Below are 25036 nucleotides of genomic sequence, written 5' to 3' on the forward strand. Positions count from 1 at the left end.
ATGCCCTCTGAGAGGCCTAACAATCCACTCTGTTAAGGAAGGGCAATAAGTGTTGACCCAGCCAGCAATGCCCATGTCCCATGAAAGATCCAAGAAAACCAACCAGACCCAGGAAGGAGATTTCCTTTTGTGAGCCTTTTTTTTGGGGGGACAAGAAAATGAAGCTCAGTCAGAAATTTAACTGAATGTAAAAGGGAGACACACCCCTTCACTAAAGGGATTTTGAGAGCTTAAATATCTGACCGGCTGTCTCTTTATCTGGTTCGTGTCATTAGTTTTGTATGGACCCCATTCCCTTAAGATGCTATAAATAGAAGTTGTAGGAATTTGGGCTTAGGGCTCATAGGCAGCTGGAGGGATAAAGATAGTGGACTGGAGATGTATTTGCCCAACTTTGACTTCAGGAGCACAAATCCTTGTAGGGCTGGCTGCAGGGGCTTCAAGGTGATGGGGATGAGGTTGCAATGCCACAGTGATCTGAACAGCCTATTTCGGATGATGCTCTTGGATATGTGCCTCTACTCCACATTCAGCCAACAGCAATGTAACCTTTGAAAAGACACACTTCTGTATGAAGACATTCTCTTTTTTTTCTTCTCCCCACCCCCCACTTCTGTTTTTTTTGTTTTAGGTTTTGAACACTGTTCCTGCAGACCAGGATCTTAAAAAACCAAGTGGTTTGTATTTACAAGATGGAAAACGTCATGTGGATTATGTGCTGGTGTATCAGTATAAGAAAGCCAATCGCAAGGGGCTCAGCTCCCGCCAGCAGAGTACAGTTGGTGGTTCCCAGCAGGATCAGACTGAGCCTCCTCTCCAGCCCTCCGAGTTTCCGGATGATGACAGGAAAATGCGCAGAGAAGAGTTTGAACTAAACCTTATTGAAGCAGGATTGGAACTGGAAAGTGATGAAGAGGTAATATTACACTCCTTCAGATCAATGCAAAGATCAGTGCGATGTTCAAGATTGTATTGGATGATTATTCATTTGAAATAATAATCGCACATTTCAGGAAAAGGCTGGCGATGAGGAATGTTCATTGAACAAGCTGGTGCAGGGTCAGTTGGCCGAATGGCCTCCTGAATAGTAACCGTTCTATGACTCTGTGCTGACCTATTGACCTATCTCAAAACCAAAACACTGATTAGGTTAGTTGGAGGATATATATTCCTCTTTGGGCAGGAGGGGTCTGGGGGGAGCCAATTAGCTCAGTTGACTCTACACCTAGGGTGTAGTCTGGACTAATGCCAACAATATAGGGTTTGATCCCTGCTTCAGTGATTCCTCTCCACCACCATCACCACTGTGAAATCCCCCAAGATCCCTAGTTTAACAACCCTTGACTGCTCAACAATAATACATGAAGATTGGCTTCATGATACCTGTGATATTCAGGTCTAGCCACTCAGCTGATGCTGATGTGAACCAATAAATGTAGTGTTCTCCCACTATTGGAAACCTTTTAATTATTGTGGAAAATCTTTAAATATAACTCTGTAGCTCACTTTCTGATTCGCAATCTAATATAGCAATACTCCTGGAATATGCAAAATGAAACTAAGTCACTGTCTAATACAGTTCACAAAGATATTTATTTAGCTGAGCTACTTTGCAATTGTGATTAATAAAGTTCGGGCCAGAGGCAATCTATTCCATATTTTCATCAAGTGGACAGCTCTTTAACCTATTTTAATGAATATAAGTGAGCATGTTTATTTTACTTTTTCCCCATCCTGAGTGACCACAATCATCCTCCACTGTCATACAGCAGTTAGGGTTATTGTGTTTAAATTGAATAAGGCTGTAAGCTAAATGTAATTGAGCCTTGTCACATTAAATAATTAAGGTGCTCACAAATAATTGCAATAGGTTAAACTAGAGTTTTTATACTGTAGTTAAGTCTGTAACTACGGCTGTTTGTAGTGCATTCTGTTGTCAGTTCACATTGGATTCCCAAACATAATGGACAGAAGTGAATTCCAGTAAGGGGTGGGTGGGGAGCATGATGCTTCACTGACAGCACTCCATCAGCATTAACATTTGCTCCGCAGCAGATTCATTCTGAAACAATTTGCAACGGTTTGAATCCCTTGTAAAACCAGTACCTAAATACTGCACTAAGCTGATGTCACTGACCATTTCAGAGACACCACCCCTCCAAGTGAACTTGGCCTGAGTTTGTACATCTGGAGTTGGCCTGAGTTTGTACATCTGGAGTTGGCCTGAGTTTGTACATCTGGAGTTGGCCTGAGTTTGTACATCTGGAGTTGGCCTGAGTTTGTACATCTGGAGTTGGCCTGAGTTTGTACATACTCCATTTATTTAACCAACATAATATTGCAGTTTGTAGCAATTCACGGGACTAATCTGATTCCAAGAAACCTTTGCAAAAAAAACAACTGGCTTGGTGAGCCAGCCAACCACTCCAACCCTCCAATTCTTCAACCAACTCATGATCAATTTATTGCCAAAACCCTTGGTCTGCTTCGTGGAACTTGAGTGGGAAAGGGAGAGGGGGGGTGCAGTAGTATGTAGTAATATTTTTAAGAACCTGCATTTCCTCTCCACTAAAGATTCCCTACCTCCCTCACTTACCCCATCTCCCTCTGCAACCCCCTTCCCTCCCCACACTGTGATACCTCTCACCTTGCTGAAGCCCCAGCTGATGGTCTATACACTAATACGTATTTCTCTTCCCAGATGGAAGATATGGCTATATGAAATAAATTGATATTAAATTTTAGACATTGCATGTTAAGGACATAGTACAAGCCTTTGAAGCCGATTTTTTAAATTTTAAGGGTTTCTTTTCTACCGTTCAAAACCTGGTTATGATGTGTGATCTAACTGACCTAATGTGAGCTACAACTGAAAAAGAAATCTCCACTCTTTTTTTTCACTTGCTCAAAATAAAACTAATGTCGACTGTTCTGGAATACTCCGCTGCTCTCTCCTTCCTGGTTGGTCCATTTGGGAAACTGTATTTCAGATGTCCTCTTCCACAGTAACATTAACAGCTGGTAATCCACCTTCCATCACTACTCTGTGAGCAAGCATCCTGATTGGTCTAGCGAATTGAAGATTGAATTGATGTTCCAGAATTCATGTAGCAGCTTTTCTGTTTCATTAATTTTGATCACTTCTTTTTCGTCACAAGCTTATTCCTCAGTTCAAAGATCTGCAGGTTAGCTAGGCCATGTTAAATTGTCCCATAGTGTTCAAGATGTGCAGGCTAGGTGGATTAGCTATCTTATTACCAGGTATGGGGTTAGTGGGTGGTTATGTCTCAGTGTGATGCTCTTTAGGCAGTCTGTGCAGGCTTGATGGGCTGAATGGCCTCTTTCTGTGCTGTAGGGATTCTATGATAAGTGACCTACTCAGGTGTAGCTCTGATTCCTGGTCAGGTTAATCTCTCAGCCTGGATTCCCCAAATTTTCTCAATCCAAAATGGACCCTGTGCTTTGGAAAAATCTTCTGTTTCCCTGGATGGGAGAATGTCCCCTGTGTAGCGTCCAGGTGGTCTGACTCCTCTATGGTCTCAGGCCTTCAGAAGAGGTTTATGATAACTCAGTGAAAATTACTGCAGATGCTGGAAAATGTACTGAAGAGAAATACTGAAGGCCAAGGCTTTTGGCAACAAATTGATCACTAGTTGGTTGAAGAATTGGAGGGTTGGAGTTGTTGGTTGGTTCACCAAGCCAGTTGTTTTTTTGCAAAGGTTTCTTGGAATCAGATAGTTCCGTGAATTGCTACAAGCAATTATGTTGGTTAAATAAATGGAGTATGTACAAACTCAGGCCAACTCCAGAACTACTTGAAGAATCATCTAGACTCAACGTTAGCTTACTCTCTCTCCATGGATGCTGTCTGACCCACTGTGATCTCCAGCATTTGTTGTTTTGAGATAATTAGGTGTTTGATGGTGAAACAAGGAAAGGCTAAGTGATAGACTGGAAGTATATGTAAAATGTGCAATATGGGAGATGTAATTACCTACTTCGAAACTGAGAACAGAACGTTGAATGTCAAAATAGATGTGTGAATGTGAGTCCCAAATAGTGCAGGAACTAAGGGTACAGACTGAAAGGCAGAAAAACACAACTGCAAAAGTTTTGGAATGGACCGTAGTTAGACTTAATTACAAAAATACACTACGTTTTCTTTAAAGGAGGTCAATTAATTGCCTGATTTGGTTTTTATGATCTAATTGTTAATCTTGGCAATTTTATTTCATTTTTAATTATTTTGCTTGTCAGTGGATTGTTATGGTTGTATTCTGTTTCTCCACCACCTTTTGTGTACACAAGTTGCCCCTGGGGAACAAAATCTCAAGACAGTTCCAAACACAGCTCTGTGTAAACCCAACAGCTGCATGTATGGAGTTGCTCCTGGTCAAAAAAACTCTTTCTGAATACTTCCAGTTAATGCTGACATTCGAATGAAAGCATCCCAAGCAAACTCATCACTGTCTTCGGTCAACTTAGAGCATGATATTCCACATAGGACATGTTTGAATTCTCTCATTATTACCCAGTGTATAGAGTGACAGCTGCTATAATTCTTTTGGAGCACATGGTTTGAAGTGTAGCTGCAATATGGTTGAGGTATTTTGTTTAACTCAATGGCTGTTTTGCTAATGTGATTTTTAATCTGCCAAGTTATTTGTATATCTGATTTGGACAGTTTTCTTCTGTTACTTCATATGTATTTAATTCTTCTTTTCAATTTTTCTTCAGTATATATTGCAATTTAATTATCAGACAATTTTTTGGGTTTGTATGGAGTAATGTCCAGGATGATATAAATGGCTTTCCTCACAGTCAAAAGGAATTTAAATGAATGCATTTGTCAAATGTAGCGTATGCTGTGAATTTACTGCTGTACATCACGCCTGACCTGATGGGATTTGTGATAACTTACTCTCTGCCACAGCATCCTTTTTGGAGAAATGAGAGTGACTTTTTTTAGGATTAAAAAGTACAAATACTTTATTTCCAGTGACCATACCACCCCTAAATTGCACTGCAACTGGGTATTTTGAAATACTGCTGACTCCCTAAATAAGACTTTACTAATCCAGCTGTTAGATTGGCTACAGCCAAACAAGCCAAAAGGAACTGAAGCTAAGGGTATGTATTCTGATAAAACCAATGAAACGTAACACACCTTAGAATGTGACGCACCCTTTTGGAAAATTCTGCCTATTAATCAGGATTAATATTGTTTAGTAAATCTGGCAGGCTTTAACTGTGGAGCATATAATGAAATAAATTTCAACATCGAATGAGGCCATGTCATCCTCCTGGTGAGATGGTCCAGTGTGATTTGCCCTTTGCAGGTGAAGGGAGGATGAGGAGTCCCAAAGCATTGGTTGTAACATGTTTACAGAATTCACATGATCAAATCTCGGCTGATATTTCTGCAACTATTTATTGTGTGTATATGATGTTTGACTTTGCTATTTTACTTGGTTAAACACTCTGTGTCTGGTATATTGTTTGTCTCTCTTGTATTATTCCCCTACTGCTACTCCCTTGATGCTCAGAATGATCTCAGCTGTGAGGCCAGTCCAGTAATGAAAAGAGCTAATAGCTCTGAATCCATGCAGCAGGATTTGAATGGTGATCCACAACTGGTAGGAGCCATTATGTAGCAACGTGGTGAATGCAATTCTGGTAGCTATGGTCTTTGTAGTGATTAGCCATTGTGTAGCTGGCTGTATATTTTCTGACTCTCCCAATTATACTTGAAAAATTTGTGGTGAAATGACTCTTATAACTTGTGAACGGGGTACTTTTGTATTAACACATTTGACTTTTCATTTTTCTGACTCTCTCATTCTCTCCTGCTTTAACTCTGGCAGTAGTATTCCCACCTTCTCAGAAGGGAGGTGGTTCAACAGTATTATGACCGCACCACTTGGAAATGAAAACTGATAACATTTGAATGTCTGACCCACTTGAAAACCCACCACTATCTGAGTTTCCAAACTTAAGAGCTCAGCACATCTTTCATTTGTCTCAACTTGTTCCCAGTAGTCCCAATTCCAGAAAAAAAAGTAGCCACAACATCCAAATACACAAATTAATCTATTATCGTATTTTTGTAACTTTTTCGCTATCCTTAGATTTCATATTTGAGTCAGTTCTTCTGAACAGTGATCAGTTTGAAATTTCTCTGCCACCACGAGCAGCATTCCAGTTGAGTTTCTGTTTGCAAAAGGCTCATTTCCTTTGTACCCTGAACTAGATCTGTGATGTGCTGACAATTCAGGGCAAACATGAGAGATTATGGCATTAGTACATGGTGAACATGACCAACTTGAACTACGACAGCAGTCACATTTTGTTTTCCAAATAGACCCAACTCTCTCTCCTGCAAACAAACTGTTAACATTACTCTTTGCAGTTGGTTCCTTAATACAGCCCATTTGGGAACCTTTGCAATTGTTTGAAACTACATTGTTATAAAAATTGCTGATTTATTCCTTCTGGCTAGTGTCCATGGATATGGATTATGAGCAACGACTAATTACCAATTTGTTGCTCAAAGTGCCACAATTCCTAGTTATCCACTGCCGCACTCAGTCTTATCTGATAGAGACCAAGGCGTGGACTTGTGTTAGTGGGTCAGGAACTGGAATGTTTTCCAGCTCCACAGAGCTGACCTGGGGACAAGTAGACTTGTGCTCCAGGGTAGCCATCTTCCTGGGTGACCCTGGAACATGTGGGGAGACTGCAGAGGTGAAAGGCATGTCCCACTGCATTGGCATGCCACAGAAATTTCATTTTAAAACAAACATCCTCCTCTCTAGGCCTCACTTGTCAAACTTCTACATGCATTCTCCACCCCTGCTCTATCCTTGCCAACTCATGCCCACTATGTCAACCTTTTCATTATGGCCATGCACATGGCACTTGGTAGCTCCTATTCAAACTCACACCACAGACAGGCATCAATCCCTTCTCCCTCCTTGCCCACAGGCCTGATTAGATTCCACTACAGTGTGGAAACAGGCCCTTTGGCCCAACAAGTCCACACGGTTCCTCTGAAGAATAACCCACCCAGATCCATTTGCCCTCTGACAAGTGCATCTAACACTGTGGCAATTTAGCATGGCCAATTCACCTGACCCACCTGACCTACAGATCTTTGGACTGTGGGAGAAAACCCATGCAAGCATGGGGAGAATGTGCAAACTCCACACAGTCATTCACCCCAGGCTGAGAATCAAACCTGGGTCCATGGTGCTGTGAGGCAGCAGTGCTAACCACTGAGGCACCATGCTGCCACTTACTCATCAAGTTAACATTTACCATCCTGAGCAGACCTGAGACACACAATGGAATTCAACAGATCAGACTTCTGCATATATTAGACTGTCTATATTGAAAAGCGTCTAATGTATAGAAAATGTCTTTGCAACATTTGCATTTCTTCAACTGTACAAAATATTAACCTTTTTCTTTAAAACACATTTTTATCTCTTGCTGACATTTGTAGTCTGACACCAGTCTATCAGCATCAAATAGAAAAGTCTATAAAAATGTATAAAATCAATCATGCAGCATTAGTCTAGTAATGAAGCCCCTCTGACTTATGTCAACAGACAGAATGAAATAGCAATCAACATTTTGCTTTCAATGATTTGAAAAAGCATGACTTTGAAATGCTTTGAGACTTTTAACAAATGCTGTTGACAGCTTTGTAAAGTGGTTTTTGCAGTTGATTCTGACAGCTCTACTAATAATCTCAAATGAGCCTAAAAGCAGTAACACACTTGTGCATTTTTAACACACTCATGCCTACTTTTACTGATTCCAATGGTCACCTGACTTCCAGCAAATGGCATCTGATCTCTGCCAAATGTGTCTCTGGACTAGATCCAAAGTGGGCTTGCCTCTCCAAAAGGCCGTCCTAACTCTGCAAATACATAATTGTTTATATTTGCTGTTACTGGGTATAATTGGCACATTTGGGTTTCACACTCCAAGATCCCCAAAATTCCACTTTGGAGGCAACTAATAAGTGGTCCAGCCAGTTCCATTAAGTGTAGCCAATAAGATAGATGAAGCAGCCCTATTTTCCCACTCTGGTGCACACTCCCCACCCCCCACCAAACATCCCAATGAAAACGAAATACTCTTTGGGGGCTGCACTTGTGATTTTCATGCAGATCCCCCTACTTTCACTGCAGAGGGTCTCTTTCCAATGACGGTACGCGATTATACATTGGCTCAATGAGGCCAGTTAGCGAATGTCCTGTCTCATATAAAGTAACTCAGCATTGACCCAGTGATTAACAGAACTCTGTACCAACTCGTGGCTTACAATGATGTCAGTGAAGTTTGAAAGCAAGCGTTTTGAAAGTGCGTCAGTTGACTTGCGATTTGAAAGGGCTAATTTTTTTTTGTTGGTGTGCTGGTCGTCATATATGCATCATTATTTATTAGCCCCTTGATTGAGGTCATGGCTTTGTCATGTTTGTGCACATAATTGATAGTCTGAAGATTTTATTTAGAAATTCATTGGAGGACCGCACACTCTCAGCAGCCATTTGTTGCTTGTAGGCTGCATTCAAAACGCATTAACCAGAGAGAGGGCAGGACAATATTTCTTGTGCTTATTATCACACATTTCATCTGGGATAAAAATTATTCATCCAACCTAGACACTTCAAAGGTCTTGCTGTACATGTAAGTTAATATTACAAATGTTAGTTCAAGAAGGCATTTTGCCAATTCTCATTCCAATTTTGGTAAACATTTAGCTGTTGCACGTTGTGCAAGTGGTAGATTAATGGATTCTTCTTAAGTGGAACTAATGAATTTATAATTTAGCACCAGTTGCCCTTGGGTGCAATTTGGATTAATTAGCACCAAAGCTTGCTTCACTGTCATAAGAAGGTGCTGTTTAACAATGTGATAGCTGTGGGTAAGCAGTATGCCTGAGGCAAAACATTTAGTGATAAAACTACTAACATTTCACTTGCAAAATATCATTGTTTGATATGGATGATTTCATAATCTCTTAAAATTGTAGTCATGCAAAGCACTTCAGTATTAAATTTTGAGTTACTCAATTTAGTTCATACAATTTGGAGTGTGTAAAATAGTTCCACTCGCATTTTATAAAAATGGACTAATCTTGATGTTACAGTAGTTTACGTTAATTCTTTTGTACAATGCTTGTACTTTCAGTTCCATGACATGAATGTGAACTCCAATTGTGAATTGCCTGTCATTGAAATGACCAAGTTTGGTTGGAGCTGGATTCTCTGACTGTTCCTGTGTTTCTGTCTGCCAGAAATGTTAGAGTTTGAGATCAAAGAGTCATAAATGAAAATGTTGAATCCTCCTATGGAGTACCCAGTTCATAATTTTAAGAGTCATTTGGTGGAATAACAGGAAAAGGAGAACACTCGGTTCAGTAATTTCATTTTTTATTCTCCTATAATTCTCGATCCTTCCCACCACCACCCACATGACACAAAGCAAAACAAAATCTTGAATTTTGGATATCAAAGCATTGTCATTTCAAATTGTCCAAATCCTATGTTATTGCTGTTATTCATTCCCAAAACTAGCTGACTATTTTCATTGTTCTTCTCTTACTGCAGGTTGGTCTTTGGTTTCTTTGTCTGTGTAGTGGTGTTGGTGATGGTGATTAGTTATTGTGAAACTCGACTGTAAGTTTCTTTTTTCAGTGAATATGCATTGCTGGCAGGATAACCACTTTGTAGAAGTTTACAATTTGTAAATGTATTGGCATTCCTAAATCATCCATTCTTTTAGCTTTGATACAGATGCACCCTATTTCAGTTTTGGGTCCCTTGATGTTGTCAGTGAGTTTCTGAACTATCTTGTTGGTCCTTCAATACAAACTGAACTTTTGATTCAAATTGCCTCTTTTTTTTTAAAGTCACATGTTGATCATGACATTATTAAAAGTTACTCTTTCATTGACTGACCTGTATCTACTCATTGACCACTTCAATTAAAAATTAGAACTTTGTTTTGGGCTGCCCAATGGATATAGGGGGTTGGTTAGGAAGTGAATAAACATGGGTATAGCCAGTGTCGGACACCAGAGTGAATGAGGAGCAAAATGGAGAATTACACCTCACTGGAATGATCTCCAATTCCTGAAGTGAGGCACAGTTAATCTTTTGAGAGCCCTAGGTTATACACCTGCCTAGTCTCCGAATGTTGCCCTCCAGTAAGAAATGGAATATGTGCATGAAAAGCACTTGTTGATTAAGCAGGTTGCCAACTGGCATCTTGGTGGTTATATGTTAATACATTGTCAGCAATGCAATGATTGAGTTTCAACATGTCATGAAAGTAATTGAGTGAAGGCTAACTTTCTGTAAATTGTGGTTAATCATTGTTTTCTTCCCATCTTTGCCTTGACCTCCACCTCTTAGACAAAAGCTTATGGCCTTGGATTTGTGAAGATACATGCACCATGGCATGTGCTTTGCAGAGAAGCTGAGTTCCTTAAGATTAAGATGCCGACTAAAAAGGTGAGTTTGTCGTGTTCAGATAATTAGGTGCCTTAAGCAAGATGGCTCCTTTCTGTTGGTGAGTTGGCTATCTACGCACTATTATTAAATCAATGTTCAAGAGACGCGAAGAGTTTGGGATAAATCCTATTAAGCAAGGGTTTAGTTTGTAGAATTGTAAATAAAGGATTTAAACTTGTGAAGCTAAATACTCCCTCCACTTTCTAGTCTATAAGTCATCCGCGTCTCCTCTAAATTTCTCCTTCAACCAATGTCACTAAAAACAATCTGAGGCATCTAAATCTTAGAAGTCTAAATCTTGCCTCTGTTTCTCTCTGTTCTCACTGTTGGACCAACTAAGTTTTTTTTTTCCAGCACATTTTTTTTTCAGATCTATAATATTTTGCTCAGTTTACCTTTTTTGGGATCTTGCTGTGCCTGAAGTATTAGTGTTTGCACAGGCCACTACAACAATGCCTGCATTTTAAAAGTAATTCATTGACATGAGGCATTGTTGGAATCCCAGCATGTGATGCACTATAGAAATGAAAGTTCTTTAATTTTGTTACCCACCAAAGATGAATAAGAATGCTGCTCTGCTCTGCTCTGCTCTGCTCTGGGGATGAGGATCTGGCATCCACCTCCCCCCTCATTAGATTTTAGTCTCCTCCTTATCCGTGCCAGGTATTTGTCATTAATCTGAGTACCTGTTGCTTATCCTTGTGAGGAACCTGCCGTTTGTTATAGAATTGAAGTTTTCTAGAATCTTTTGGGGGAAAGGGAGACAAATTTCTGATGTTTCTCCAACAAAATTAATTTTATTTTCTTTAATTTTAAGCCACTTAATGCTTAGCAATTTATCTTGCATGACTGTGTCTATCTAATCACATTAATAGTCTGCTATTTCAACAACCAAATAGTACAATGTGTTGGTTTAAACTGATGCTTGACAATCTGATCCTAACTTTCTTTTTTTCAATACGATGAGAGTTAGATCCAGGTTGACTTGATACAAATTGTAGGTCAATCTGTCTAACCTTGCTAGTACCACTATGCCTTCAGAGAGACGCACTGATCAATAATTCAAAGTTAGAATTTAATTTGCATCAGACTGTTGCATTATCCACTTTGTTAACCAATTAGGGACAAATCCAATCTTTCACGGGATGCTGCCATCTCTGAGAGAGCCTGCACTGAGCAGCCTTGTTGTCAAGTTCAGAGGGTAGCTGAGAGTCAGGAGTGTTATGTAGGCCAGACCATGTAAAAATGGCAGATTTCACCCCTGGGCAGTACGGTGGCACAGTGGTTAGCACTGCTGCCTAACAGCACCAGAGACCTGGGTTCAATTCCCGCCTTGGGTGACTGTCTGTCTGTGTGGAGTTTGTACATTCTCCCCGTGTCTGTGTGGGTTTCCTCTGGGTGCTCCAGTTTCCTCCCACAGTCCAAAAGTTGTGCAGGTTAGGGTAAATTGGCCATGCTAAATTGCCTGTAGTGTTTGGTGAAGGAGTAAATGTAGGGGAATGGGTCTAGGTGGGTTGCTCTTCAGAGGGTCAGTGTGGACTTGTTAGGCCTAGACACACTGTGTAAGTAATCATCTTTTTTAAAAAAAGACATTAGTAAACCAGATGGGATTTGATGGAAATTAATCATAACTTAATGGTCATGTTACTGAGCATAGTAAACTTATTTTATGCTTCCAGGTTTATTTAAATACAATTTAAATTGAATCAGTTTTCAGTGAATCTACAGGATTTTGGTGGTATTCAATCCACACTTCCATAACATTACCAGGGCCCCTGGGTGACTAATCCAGTGATATTACCATTACACCATCACTTTCCTAAAAATGCTTAATATTTACACATAATTAGACCATATGAATTGAAGATAATATAAGATCATTTATGTAAGGAATTGTCCACTAATTATTGTCTTGAACCATTCCTAAAGCTTTATGCTGTAAGTAAGGATATGTTAATTTTGTATATCATGGTCAGTATTTCAATATACATACCAGCAGATTACAGTTCACCTTTTCCCAAAGGCTGGTATTTTGCTTGCATGTGCACTGTCTACATTTGGAGATAACTCTGAATAGCAACATGATTCCCAGCTGCTTCAGTTGCTGTTGGCACAGTTTCCAGTTAATTCCTGGCTTCATCTGCAGGTTTCCCCAGTTGCTTTGCCATGTCATGCCACCGGGTTTTATTTTTTGCGGAGCTCCTATTGCCAGCAATTCCCCTCCAATCCGCTCTGCTCACTTCTTGTCACGTTTGAAACTTAGAGCTGGCTAAAATACCCAGAGAGGAAGGGAGTTTATGGGCTGAAGGAGGATATTAATGGAAAGTTTAAAATCTGCTAAAATAAAATGATACTTTGGTGCAAAGGGGAAAGTAAATCTTTGTCTATTTTGTTTGTCGGGATCTTGCAATCACGAGGTTATGAAGATCATAGTTCTTACTTTTGAAGTACTACACCACACTAACAGCAATGTAATGCGATTGGATAAACTCTGCATAGCTGATTTGAGGGACACGTGTCCGCTCAGAAACCAGCTGCTCTTGGCAATAATAGTGCCACGAGATGGTTCGGGCCCAGTTATTAGGTCAGTCTGTTTAATATCTCGCCTGGCAGCACTCCCACCATTATTGACTAGGAACACCAGCCCAGGATTTGTGTTCCAGGCTCTAGTGTACCACCTGAAGTCACCGCCTCTGACTAGGGTACACAGCTGCCAACCGAGCCCATTCCATGCTTGCCATTTTGATAGATTCCATTTGGCTGAAAACATTGTAAACCGCACAACGTTTTTTTTTCAAAACTTAGTCTGGGCCAGTCACCCTCCCAACATGTAGGTAGGTCAGACTAAATGTGAATGTGGACATGATTCATGTTCTAAAGGCCCCTTAGCAGTGACCTGATGCAAGTGAGGATTTGCAAAATACAGTGCATGGTTAAATTGCATCTGTTACTTGTATTAAGCTTTTCATCTGCCCCCTATCTCTGAACTGGAGGGGAGAGTAGACATTCTCCTAGTTGCAATATTTAGTTGTGATTTAAATTCTGATCAGATCAGCACAATAGATTAGTTCCTGAATAATACTTTGATTAAATTCCTGAAAAGTAAAGAGTTATTAATCTGGTGAATGAGATGACAAAGCGTGGATACTAAACTTTATAAATTGCATTCAGACTTTAGTAAATTACATTGGAAATGACCATAGTATTATGCTGATGTAGAATTGAGATCAAATTTTGCAGCAGCTGTAAAACAACTTGTCACTGACTTTGAAGAAAGCTGCTCTCAAACATTTATCAATCTAGTATATGTGTTTTTTCCCCTTTCCCTGACATGTGCTTGAAGCTGATACCAAATCAACAGGACCTCCAGGTGTCCAGCAATAATGAAGTCACCAAGCAGGATAAAGCCTTTTCTATTTAAAAAAAACAAAAATTGGAAAATGTTATAGCCAAATGAATGCCCAATATGCATGAAATTATGGAAAAGATTAAAATGTCAAACTTCATAAGGAATGATAAATGTGGATTTTAAGTTCTAATGGAGTCATTTGACAGTCGACAGACAAAATTATCTTCCCTTTTTGGGCCAGAGGTGCCAGTTGGGAGTAGTTATGTAGTTAGTACACTACTTAAAAACGCAGTATGAACTAGAGTTGTTGACTGTTTCAAAGGATTAATGAGTCTGATAGTTGCGGCATCGTTACTACAAACTTAGGCCAATATAGTCAGAAGATAATGTGCTAATCTTTTTGGTCAAAGTTTGCTTGACGATACAAGGCACTGTTGACTGTTTAATTGCCATGGAGTTGTTTAATTTGCGGCTCCTCGTTCTTCAGGTCTATGAAGTAAAGGAGAAAACTGGGATCCTTCTGAAGCTTTCTAGCATTGTGCATAAGATGACTTCACCGTTACGACCAAAAGTGGATGATCAAAGTGATGATGTATTTAAGCACCTTTCTTACCCCTTCTCCAGAGAGAAGAAGCACTTGTAAGTTTCATCAAACACTTTTTTTAAATGTTGGACAGTGTGTGCTGTATTTTTATTATTTGGGTGTAGGTGTCTCTGGCGAGTCTCCAGCGTTTATTGCCCATCCCTAATTGTTCAGAGGGCAACCATATTGCTCTGAATCTGGAGTTAGTCATAAATGTACTGCATGGAAATAGACCCTTTGGTCCAACTCGTCCATGCCGGCCAGATATTCTAATCCAATCTAATCCCACTTGCCAGCACCCAGCCCATATCCCTCCAAACTCTTCCTATTCATATAACCATCCGGATGCCTTTTAAATGTTGTCATTGTACCAGCCTCTTACACTTCCTCTAGCAGCTCATTCCATACACATACACTTTCTGCATGAATATGTTACCTCTTGGGTCTTTTTTTTTTATATATAGCTTTCCCTAAACCTATGCCCTCTAGTTCTGGACTCCCTCAAACAGGGAAAAGACTTTGTTTACCCTATCCATGCCTCTGATGATTTTTATAAGCCTCTATAAACTCACCCCTCAGCTTCTGATGCTCCAGGGAAAACAGCCCCAGCCTGTTCAGCCTCTCCCTGTAGCTCAAATCCTCCAACACTGGCAACATCCTTGTAAATCTTTTCTGAACCCTTTCAAGTTTCACAACATCTCTCCAATAGGAAGGAGACCAGAATTGCACGCAATATCCTAACAGTGGCCTAACCAATGTCCTGTACAGCCGCAATATGGCCTCCCAACTCCTGTACTCATACTCCGACCAATAAAGGAAAGCATACCAAACACCGCCTTCACTATTCTATCCACCTTTAAAGGAGCTATGAACTTGCACTCCGTGGTCTGTTTGTTCAGCACCACTCCCCAGAACCTTACCAGGTTAGGACAGCTGGTCCCTTTCCTGAAAGGGCATTAGTTGAGGAAAAAAGCCTACTTGATTCATGTTGGTTACATAGTCACTTTTAGGCCAGCTTTTAATTCCAGCTATTTGACTGGATTCCAATCCTGCCATGATCATTGGTGCCATTGGGTTGGTCTTGCTTCTAGTCTGGAGATGTCAAAGATTGAACAGGTTTCTGCTCATTCTGTAAGTTGGCTCCATTCCAGTGGAACTGCATCAAGGTGGGCTGCACTGTTAGAATCTGAAAGTACATAAGAGGTCCTTCAGCCCACCAAGTCTGTACTGTCAAAAATACACTTGCTGTAGTAATTTTGCTTTCTTGCCTTGAATGTTATGAAAGATCAAATGCTGATTCAAGGTTTTGAAGGTGGTTCATTCCAGATCCCCACCACCCTCTGGGTGAAAGGTTTTTTTTCCCTCAAATCCCCTGTAAAACTCCTGCCTTTCACTTTGCCCTCTTGTTTTTGATCCTGCAACTGTTGCGATGAAGGGGATGGAGAATTGTTGATGTGATGACACCACTCTGTCTGACCCCAGTGTGCACTGATAGTGGGTCTGTCTGTGAGGAGTGTATGTCACCGTGAGAATGGTGACAAATTTCTGCAGGCGGCTGAACTTGAGGATATTCTATACTCCCTCACAGCTGACCGAGTTGTGGAGGACCTTTTTGGTGAGATTGAAGAAGAGGTTAGTGCTGTTTTCTGCAACTTTTCGATCATTTCTTGGATGGGAGACCAAGGTGCCTGTTGATGGGTGAAAGCTGCATTGAAACAGAGGGTGGAGCTGGTGGAGGCTGAGTTTCCTGATTATCTTTCCCAAAGTGGACGGTGAAACTGGAGAAGGTGTATCTGCCAAGGGGCCAGCCACTTGGGGGCAGAGCATGAGCAGCAGAAAGGGTTCACGGAATCCAGAGTATTCCCGCCGCCATTCAAACAGCCCTCGACCTTCTGGGGCAGTGTCTGCAGCTCCAGCATTGGATTATTCAGCAACCCCAGGACATCAGACATCAGACCCCCTCTCCCGTTCTTCCCCAAACCCCCCTCCCCTCACCCCAGAGTGGAAATAAAGCATTCTCGACCCTGAGGGACTGCTGAAGGATCAGGGAAAAGGATGGTGCCACTAACCACAGTATTGATGTTTTAACTTTTTTTTTAAATCCAGTCACTAGTTTTAAATTCCTTTAAACTTGACGGTCGAGTTTTATATTTGGGCTGTCAGCTGGTCAGTCACCACCTGAGCCTATATGAGCATTCCTTGCTGTCTGTTATTGCCCAAGACAATGTTGTTCAGTGAACACCTACCCAGACAGAGAGTGTTGGAGGACTTCCTGCAATTTGCTCTCTCCATATGAGAATTCGTGCTGAGAATATCGCCTACACCCTGCAGCTCAAAAGTCAAAGTTAAAAATCACACACAGTCGTTTCCCCACAGATGCTGCCAGACCTATTGAGTTTCTCCAGATCTTTCTTTTTTGTTTAGAGGCAGCTTGAGCTGTTAGCCAGGAGTCCTGGTTTCTGATCTGGGTTTGGTGATCAATTGTTGTGCAAACTGAGCAGGTTCTTAAGAATACCAATGATATTACAGAGCAAGTTGCAAGGTTTAGGATGGCCTAGTGTGAAGCTGATTTATTTTTGAGATTGGCATTAAACAGCTAGTTCAACTCGATGTATGCCAGAACCTTGCTACTTTCCCAGGGAATCACCTTTGCCCACTTTTTATCTCCCTGAAAGATGTCCATTACATTTCTGAGCCCACTTGGAGCTGGTAGAACACCAGTTCCAGGTTAACATTCCTCTAATTTAACCCAAATGAGCTGTGGCCCAGCTAATTAATTTTCCCTCTTCATCCCATTCTGGAATAGCTCACCTTTTTATATGTTGCTCTGTCCAAATGTATCTCTTAAAGTTAGTGGGAGCAAAGGGAAAACGGTTAGATAAAACCAGCCAGCAAGAAAATTACCGATTGGAGAGAACTGCAAAGGAGTAAAGGAAATGTCTTGCCAGTTGATGGGGAAACTTGAAGTGAGGAGCATGCTCACTGCCATCATGACTTGAATCTAAATGATGTGAAAAGCAATCCATTGCAAATCCCTTTCCCTCCCTTTTTTTTTTAAACAGTAGGTTAGAAGTTTCTGGTGGTGATATTAACAGATGAAAGCTTAATCCCTTCATATGATAGCCCCTGCTGTTTCAGGTACCAACTGGGTCATTGCAGTGTTAAAATAGCATGCGCACACTCTCAAACAGCTTAAGCACCAGAGGCATTCCTAACCACCTCCCAGTCTTTGCGGCATTACCCCCCCTCCCCCCCCCTTCTGGGGGGGTAGACAGAAGGTAACCAAAGATGATTAGAGAAAAGAGACTGGCTCAAAATCAAATGCTTAGATTAAAGTGGAAATGAAATGTTACACTGGGTACACAGCTACTAACTGGTGCTAGAGTCTTGTATCTGGAGTTCAGGAATTAAGATAAGAAGAGGAGAGATGACAAAAATTTAGGTCTGCTTCACCAGAATTTAAGAGGGTTGAGCAGTGATCTGACTGAAGTAGTCAAGATGTTAACAGGGCAAGATAAATAATCGGGGACATAGCCTGAGAATTAGGTCAGTTTGTTCAGAAGACATCCACACCCATGGTGGGGAGAGGTTTGGAGCACTCTTCCACTAGCAGCAGTGCATGCTGGATCAGTTAGCTTTATATCTGAGATACATTGTTGCGAAGTAAACTTAAGTGAACTGAGCACAACAAATGCTGGAGATCAGTGAGTCGGGCAGCATCCATGGAGAGTGTGATTTTAGATGACTCGTCTGATGAAGAGTCATCCAGACTTGAACATTAGCTTGTTCTCTGTCCATGCATGTTATCTGACCTTGTGATCTCTGGTATTTGTTTTCAGTACAGATTCCAGCATCTGCAGTAATTTTCTCTTACAAAAGTATTGAGGGAAATGAGCCAAAGGCAGGTAGATGGAGTTAAGCTACAGATCAGCCATGATATTGAATGGTGGAACAGGCTCAAGGGGCTGAATGGCCTCTTCCAGTTTCTGTGTTCTTCATGATGTTTAACTTTTCAGTGGCATTTGAAGGAATGACTTATCTCCAGCAGTAACATCCCTTGATTATGATTAATTGACACCACTTCCATCAGAGGAACAAAAAAATCAGGTGAACAGATGTTACCAGACCTGCTCAGTTTCTCCAGTAGTTTTGGTTTTCATTGTTTTAGTAAATTTAAAGTTCTGTTCCTTTGAAAAATAAAAACCTACATTTTCATGAACATTTCTCTGCAAGGAACTGGATTTTCTTTTGCTGAGGAAATGGGAAGTTGCACTTTACAGATTTTTATAACGTTTTTTTTATTCTTGTGCTGTATAGTTCCATCTTTATTGTCTTGTTTGCTGTGTTTAACTCTCTCTCATTGTCTAACCTATATGAAGTAGGCTGAACAGGATAGGTTCTGTTCGATAAGTTAATGGATCTGAAGTGGTTAATAATAATAATACTGGCTCCACCCATTCTACTGATGTCCCATAGTCTTTGGATGGTGACATGTGAGTTTTCCTGTAGCTTTCAGAGGGAGCAAATGTATATGTAGCATTTCCTAAAGTCCTAGTCATTTTTCCTGAACAGGGTGGTTGTACTTATTTGAAGAGTGTGGTGCTGGAAAAGCACAGCAAGTCAGCCTGAGGAATAGGAGAATCGCATTTCGGACATATGCCCCTCAGGGCTTATACTCAAAACGTCATTTCTCCTGCTCCTCGGCTGCTACCTGACTTACTGTGCTTTTCCAGCACCACACACTTTGACTTCGACTCTGACTCTCCAGTATCTGCAGTCCTCACTTTCTCCTTCCTTGGTTATTGCAGAAGGCAATAAGTACATCTTTTGTTATCCAAGGACAGATGCTCTGCAGTGATGTGTTCTACATCACTAATCACAAGATAGGCCAAAGACAAAGGAGGATTATTGGTATTAATCAACCTCCACAATCCTTAGTCAGTACGCCACAGTGGTCAAAGTGGCAAATACCATAAGATACTAGGAGTGGTCATCTGAGGAAATGTCCATCCGGGGAGCCTGGACAGAGTGGATGTTGGGGAAATGTTTCAAGTGATAGGAGAGGCGAGAACCCAAGGGCACAGCCCTAGAACAAAGGAAAGAGCCTTTAGAATGGTGCTAATGAAGAAACTTTAGCCAGAGTGGTTAATCTGGAATTTATTGCCACAGAAGGCTGTGGAGTACGTTTAAAAGTTAATGATCCTTTGATTGCCAAAGGGGTCAAAGGTTTTTCAACCCCAATTCCGGTTTTCTCCCAATAACTTATCAGCCATGATTAAGTCTGCTCTGCCATTTAATGGTCTAATTTCTTCTGTCTAATGGTCTTATGGTCTAACTATGTGCTATAGTGACTATTTTAAGTGTTCTCTATTTAGCAATTGCAGCCCTGGGTTAACCCAAGTCTGGATTAGTGTTGCTGGAAGAGCACAGCAGGCCAGGCAGCATCCAAGGAGCAGGAAAATCAAATTTCAGGCAAAAGCCCTTCATCAGGAATAGAGGCAGGAAGCCTGCAAGGTGGAGAGATAAATGAGAGGGGGGGTGGGGAGTAGGTAGCATAGACTACAATGGGTGAATGGGGGTGGGGATGAAGGTGATCAGAAAGGAAGGTGGAGTGGATAGATGGAAAGGAAGATAAGCAGGTAGGACAGGTCATGAGGGCGGGGGTGAGGTGGGGGAAGGGGAAATGAGGAACTGGTGAAGTCCACATTGATGTCCTGAAGTTGAAGTGTTCTGAGACGGAAGATGAGGCATTCTTCCTCCAGGCATCAGGTGGTGAGGGAGCAGTGGTGGAGGCGGCCCAGGGTCTGCATGTCATTGGCAGAGTGGGAGGGGAAGTTGAAATGTTGGTTGATCCAGACTGCACAAGTTAATTTCTGGTTTCTGTGAGAGCTGGAGTTTTGGCAGTACCATTTGCAATCAGAAGTTGTAAAGGCTGGAATGGTGATGACATCTGTGTGAGTGAGGGAGAGAAGCCAGAGTTATACACTCAACCCAAGTCTACGACAGCAATCAGTGTCTTCTGCTTTATTAATAGGGATGTAGAGTACCAGAAAAAGGTGATGTTGAACTTTTTCAGGTCACTTGTTTGACCTTTAGCTGGAGTATTGTGTATAGTTCTGGATGACACATTATAGAAAAGATATGGCCGTGTTGGACAGTGCTGAAGCAATTAACAAAAAGGGTTCCAGGAATGAGGGGTCAGTGCAAGGATGGATTGAAGGAGTTGCGACGGTTGAGAGGAAATTTGACAGAGGTTCTCAAAAAGATGAGCAGCACGGATAGAGCAGTTAGGGTGAAGCTGTTCCCATTTCTAAAGAAACCTGAACACGAGGGCACAGATTAAAAGTGAAATACAAACGAAGCAGCAATGATGGGGACACTTTCACTGTGTGCAGTCAGCGTATGGACTATAGCATCTGGAAATGTGGTATGGTGGGTTCAATCAAGGCATTGAAGGGGCATTGGATAGTTAAGTTACATTATAGTGAAATGGGGACAAGGCATTAGGTAGTAGAGCCAGTGCAGGTACAATGGGCTGAATGGCTGTCTCCTGCACTATTACATTTCTGTGCTTCTGTAATGAGCTAGCTAAAGAGAGATTCTCTTATTGAGGGGGATTCAAAATGAAGGCACAATTTTAAAATGGTTTAGGTCCTTTAGTAGCCGAATATAACTTTTTTTTTTAAATGCCAAGGATAGTGGGAATTTGAAACTAACTGTCATTGCATTGAAAATTCCAGGACTGAGTTTGACTTTTATTGGATCATTTGAGCTGTGGAATAAAGACTTTGTGTGAAGGTCAAATATAATTGAATTGAATCTTCAACAATTTGAAGCTGAATGACTAGCTGTCCCTATTTCAACAATTGCAGCTGAAATCTGGTGTAGGATGGCAGAGCCTGCTGTGCAGTGCTGTACCACAGGGATCAGTGCTGGATCCTTTATTGTTCATGATCGATATGAATCTGATACAGAACATAGGGGTGATAGTACATTTGTGGATTATCTGATTATAGGCCAGAAGGTAAATGATGAGGAAGGTGGTCTTTCGGTTACAGAAGGATATAAGTAGATTGCCCAAGTTGGCAGATCAGTGGTAGATGGGATTTAACCCTTAAGTGTGAGCTGAAGGACTTTGAAAGAATTAACAAGACAAGGGAGTACTCGATGAATGGCAGGACACTGGGAAGCTCAGAGGAACTGGGGGATGATGGAATGCTGGTCCACAGATCCCTGATGGTGGTAGGATGGGTTAATAAGGCATATGGGGTACTTGCCTCGATCAGTCATGATGACATTAGAAGGGCAGGGAGGTCCTGTTGGAGTTGGACAGAATGGTTAGGCCACAGCTGGAGCACTGTGTGCAGTTCTCGTCACCACACTATGGGAAGTTTAAAAATCTCACAACACCAGGTCCACAACCACCTGACGAAGGAGCAGTGCTCCGAAAGCTAGTGCTTCCAACTAAACCTGGTGTTGTGATTTTTAAACTTTGTACACCCCAGTCCAACACTGGTGTCTCCAAATCATGACACTATGGGAAGGATGTGATTGCACTGGAGGGGGCAGAGGAAGTTCACCAGGATGTTGCCTGGGATGGACCATCTCAATGATGAGGGGATGGATAAGCTTGTTTAGAGCAGAGAAGGTTGAAGGGGGATCTTAGAGGTGTATAAGATTGAGGAGCATGGACAGAATGAATAGAACGCAGCTGTTCCCTTGAGTGGCAAGGTCAATGAGTCATGTGCTACTTTCCCTCTAAGCTGTGTAGCTATTCTGAGCATTGACCATCTGTTTCAGAAGTCATACCCAGACCTCTGTGCTAGAGAACATTGGCTATGTGGAGGCCAGACCAGGTAAGGATGGCAGATCTCCTTCCTTAAAGGATATTGGTGAACCAGATAGGTTTTTAAAAGCTAATCCAATGGTGACCATGTAACTATTGTCATGATTTCCAATTTCACCACCTGCCATGGATAGGATTTTAATGCTACGTTACCCTGTGGTTGTGAGTTACACGTGCAGTGATGTTTTACATACTGGCACCACTTTGCTTTCATCTAGACAATAGCCTAGCTGTTGTTGCTTTATCCACTTAATTCTTTATTCTTCCTCTTTTTAGATTTGACCTTTCAGATAAGGATAACTTTTTCAGCAGTACAACAAGAAGCACAATTGTGAGTATTAAAACTTAGTTTTGAAGTATAAGTTTGACAATTTCATAGTTTGCAAAGTGACTTTGGGCAGAGGATATCTTTGATTTTTACAAATAATCAGTCATCCCTGTGATATCCTGCATGATTTTTGGAATGGTTAAATAGACTCCATTTAACGTAGCTCCCCCTACACTTGTGTATTGTCTGAGTAAAATCAGGCCGTGATATGGAGGTGCTAGTATTGGACTATGGCCTGGTGTCATGATTTCTGATTTTGTCCACTCTAATCCAACAAGTTTATTTTAAATCTCTCAAGCTTCTGGAGCGCTGCTGCAAAAACTTGATTTCACATAAATCTGTTGGACTATGGCCTGGTGTCATGTGACTTCTGACTTTGTAAAATCTCTGGAAGTATTGGGATTCTTGGAAATTAGGGTTTGAATTTGAATATCTCCTAATAATTATGCTTCATCCATTTTGTTCCAAGAATTGCTTGGCAGAGATTTAAAGTTAATGAGTGTAGAGCTAAAAAAAAACAAGTCAGGCAGCATCCGAGGAGCAGGACAGTCAACATTTTGAGCATAAACCCTTCATCAGGAAATGCATCCTGATGGCTAGTTCTGTATCAAACTGGTTTTGTGGCTTTGAGGCAAAAAATGAGAAATACAACATAATTATTTTAACTCGCTAGTTGTCTTATTCTTACATTTGGCCTATAGTAATTATAAACATATGAACCTGTGAATTATTTAATAAGTGTTTAATCTGCAATGTAGACTCTGGCTTGGTCATGTGTGCTGATGTTGGAGAAATTTAGATTCTGTTCAAGAGTGAAAAGTTACTGACAGAATTGGAAAGTGTACACAGTTTAAATGGTAAGGATTAATCAACTTACATTTAAACCAAAATATGGATTTTAGATTCCTGGATCACTGGGACAGCTTTTGGGGAAGATGGGACATGTACAAACAGGACAATGTATACCTGAACCACACTGGGACCAATGTCCTTGCAGGTAGTTTTGCTTGTGCTATCGGGAGGGGTTTAAACTAGTCTGGCAGGGGGAGGAGACACGATATTAGAACATAGAACAGTACAGCACAGAGCAGGCCCTTCAGCCATCGATGTTGCACTGACCTGTGAATTATTCTCAGCTCGTCCCCCTACATTATCCCATGTGCTTATCCAAGTTTTGTTTAAATCTCCCTAATGTGGTTGAGTTAACCACATTGGCAGGTAGGGCATTCCACGGCCTTACCACTCTGAGTAAAGAACCTGCCTCTGATATGTTTTAAATCTATCACCCCTCAATTTGTAGCCATGCCCCCTCGTACAAGCTGACATCGTCATCCTGGAAAAAAGACTTTCGCTGTCTACCCTATCCAATCCTCTGATCATCTTGTATGTCGCTATCAAATCCCCTCTGTCTCCTTCTTTCCAATGAGAACAGACCTAAGTGTCTCAGCCTTTCCTCCATAAGACCTTCCCTCCAGACCAGGCAATATCCTGGTAAATCTCCTCTGCACCTTTTTCCAATGCTTCCACATCCTTCCCGAAATATGGTGACCAGAACTGTACACAATATTCCAAGTGCGGCCACACTAGCATTTTTGTATACTTGCAGCATGATATTGTGGCTCCAGAACTCAATCCCTCTACCAATAAACCCTAATACACCGTATGCCACCTTAACAGCACTATCCACCTGAGTGGCAACTTTCAGGGATATTGATAAAACAGAGACCAGTCATGTTACAGCAAAGGAAGCAAGTCAGTGATTTCAGCTCAGTAAAGAGGGCAAGGCTGGATGGTTTTTAATGCTAGTGATGTAATAGCTAAGACTAATGGGTTAATAGTGTGGATTGTCATGTGGAAGTGTGATATTGTTATCATAAACATTGAGGGAAGGTCTGGATTGAAAACTCAACATTCCAGAGTACACTATCTTTAGGAGAGCCAGAGGAGAGTGTAAAAAGGGTGGTGGTGTAGCTCTATTAGTTAAGAAGTGAATGACTGCAATAAGGAGAGATGATACCTTGGTAGGGTCCTCAAACGAGGCTTTGTCAGTAGAACTTAGAAATGTTAGGAGGGCAGTTGCTTTACTGGGTGTGTATTATAGGCCCCGAAAGAATCCGTGGGAAATAGAGGAGCCAATGTATCGATGGGTCACAGAGGTATGTGAGAGTAATAATCGGGTACTTATTCCAGGGAATTTCAACACTCCCAACATCAATTGGGATAGACATAATGTTAAGGGTTTAGGAGAGATGGATTTCCTGAATGTATCCACGGGAGGTTTTTCTATCAATTGAAGGCCCACCAAGGGACTGGTTCTGGGGAAGGAAACCGGACAAGAGTTTGAGGCACTGGGGGAGCATTGAGGCAATAGCGATCACAACACAGTACAGTTCAAATGTGTTCT

At 41.3% G+C, this 25036-nt stretch overlaps 1 protein-coding gene across 3 annotated transcripts in view; it reads left to right on the forward strand.

Moving 5' to 3' along the window:
* ano1a (anoctamin 1, calcium activated chloride channel a) overlaps positions 1-25036 on the forward strand; it is a 214552-nt gene that overhangs the window by 47393 nt on the left and 142123 nt on the right. For 2 of the 3 annotated variants that reach the window (XM_072592819.1, XM_072592821.1), the window contains exons 3-6: positions 632-916; positions 10428-10526; positions 14363-14514; positions 22581-22635. In XM_072592819.1, coding sequence (XP_072448920.1) covers positions 632-916; positions 10428-10526; positions 14363-14514; positions 22581-22635 — 591 coding nt within the window. Of the gene's footprint in view, positions 1-631; positions 917-5546; positions 5637-10427; positions 10527-14362; positions 14515-22580; positions 22636-25036 lie in introns of all 3 variants that reach the window. The other variant, XM_072592818.1, reaches the window with a different exon arrangement.

This window comes from Chiloscyllium punctatum, chromosome 22, assembly GCF_047496795.1.
Source record: "Chiloscyllium punctatum isolate Juve2018m chromosome 22, sChiPun1.3, whole genome shotgun sequence".
Classification (NCBI taxonomy): Eukaryota; Metazoa; Chordata; class Chondrichthyes; order Orectolobiformes; family Hemiscylliidae; genus Chiloscyllium; species Chiloscyllium punctatum.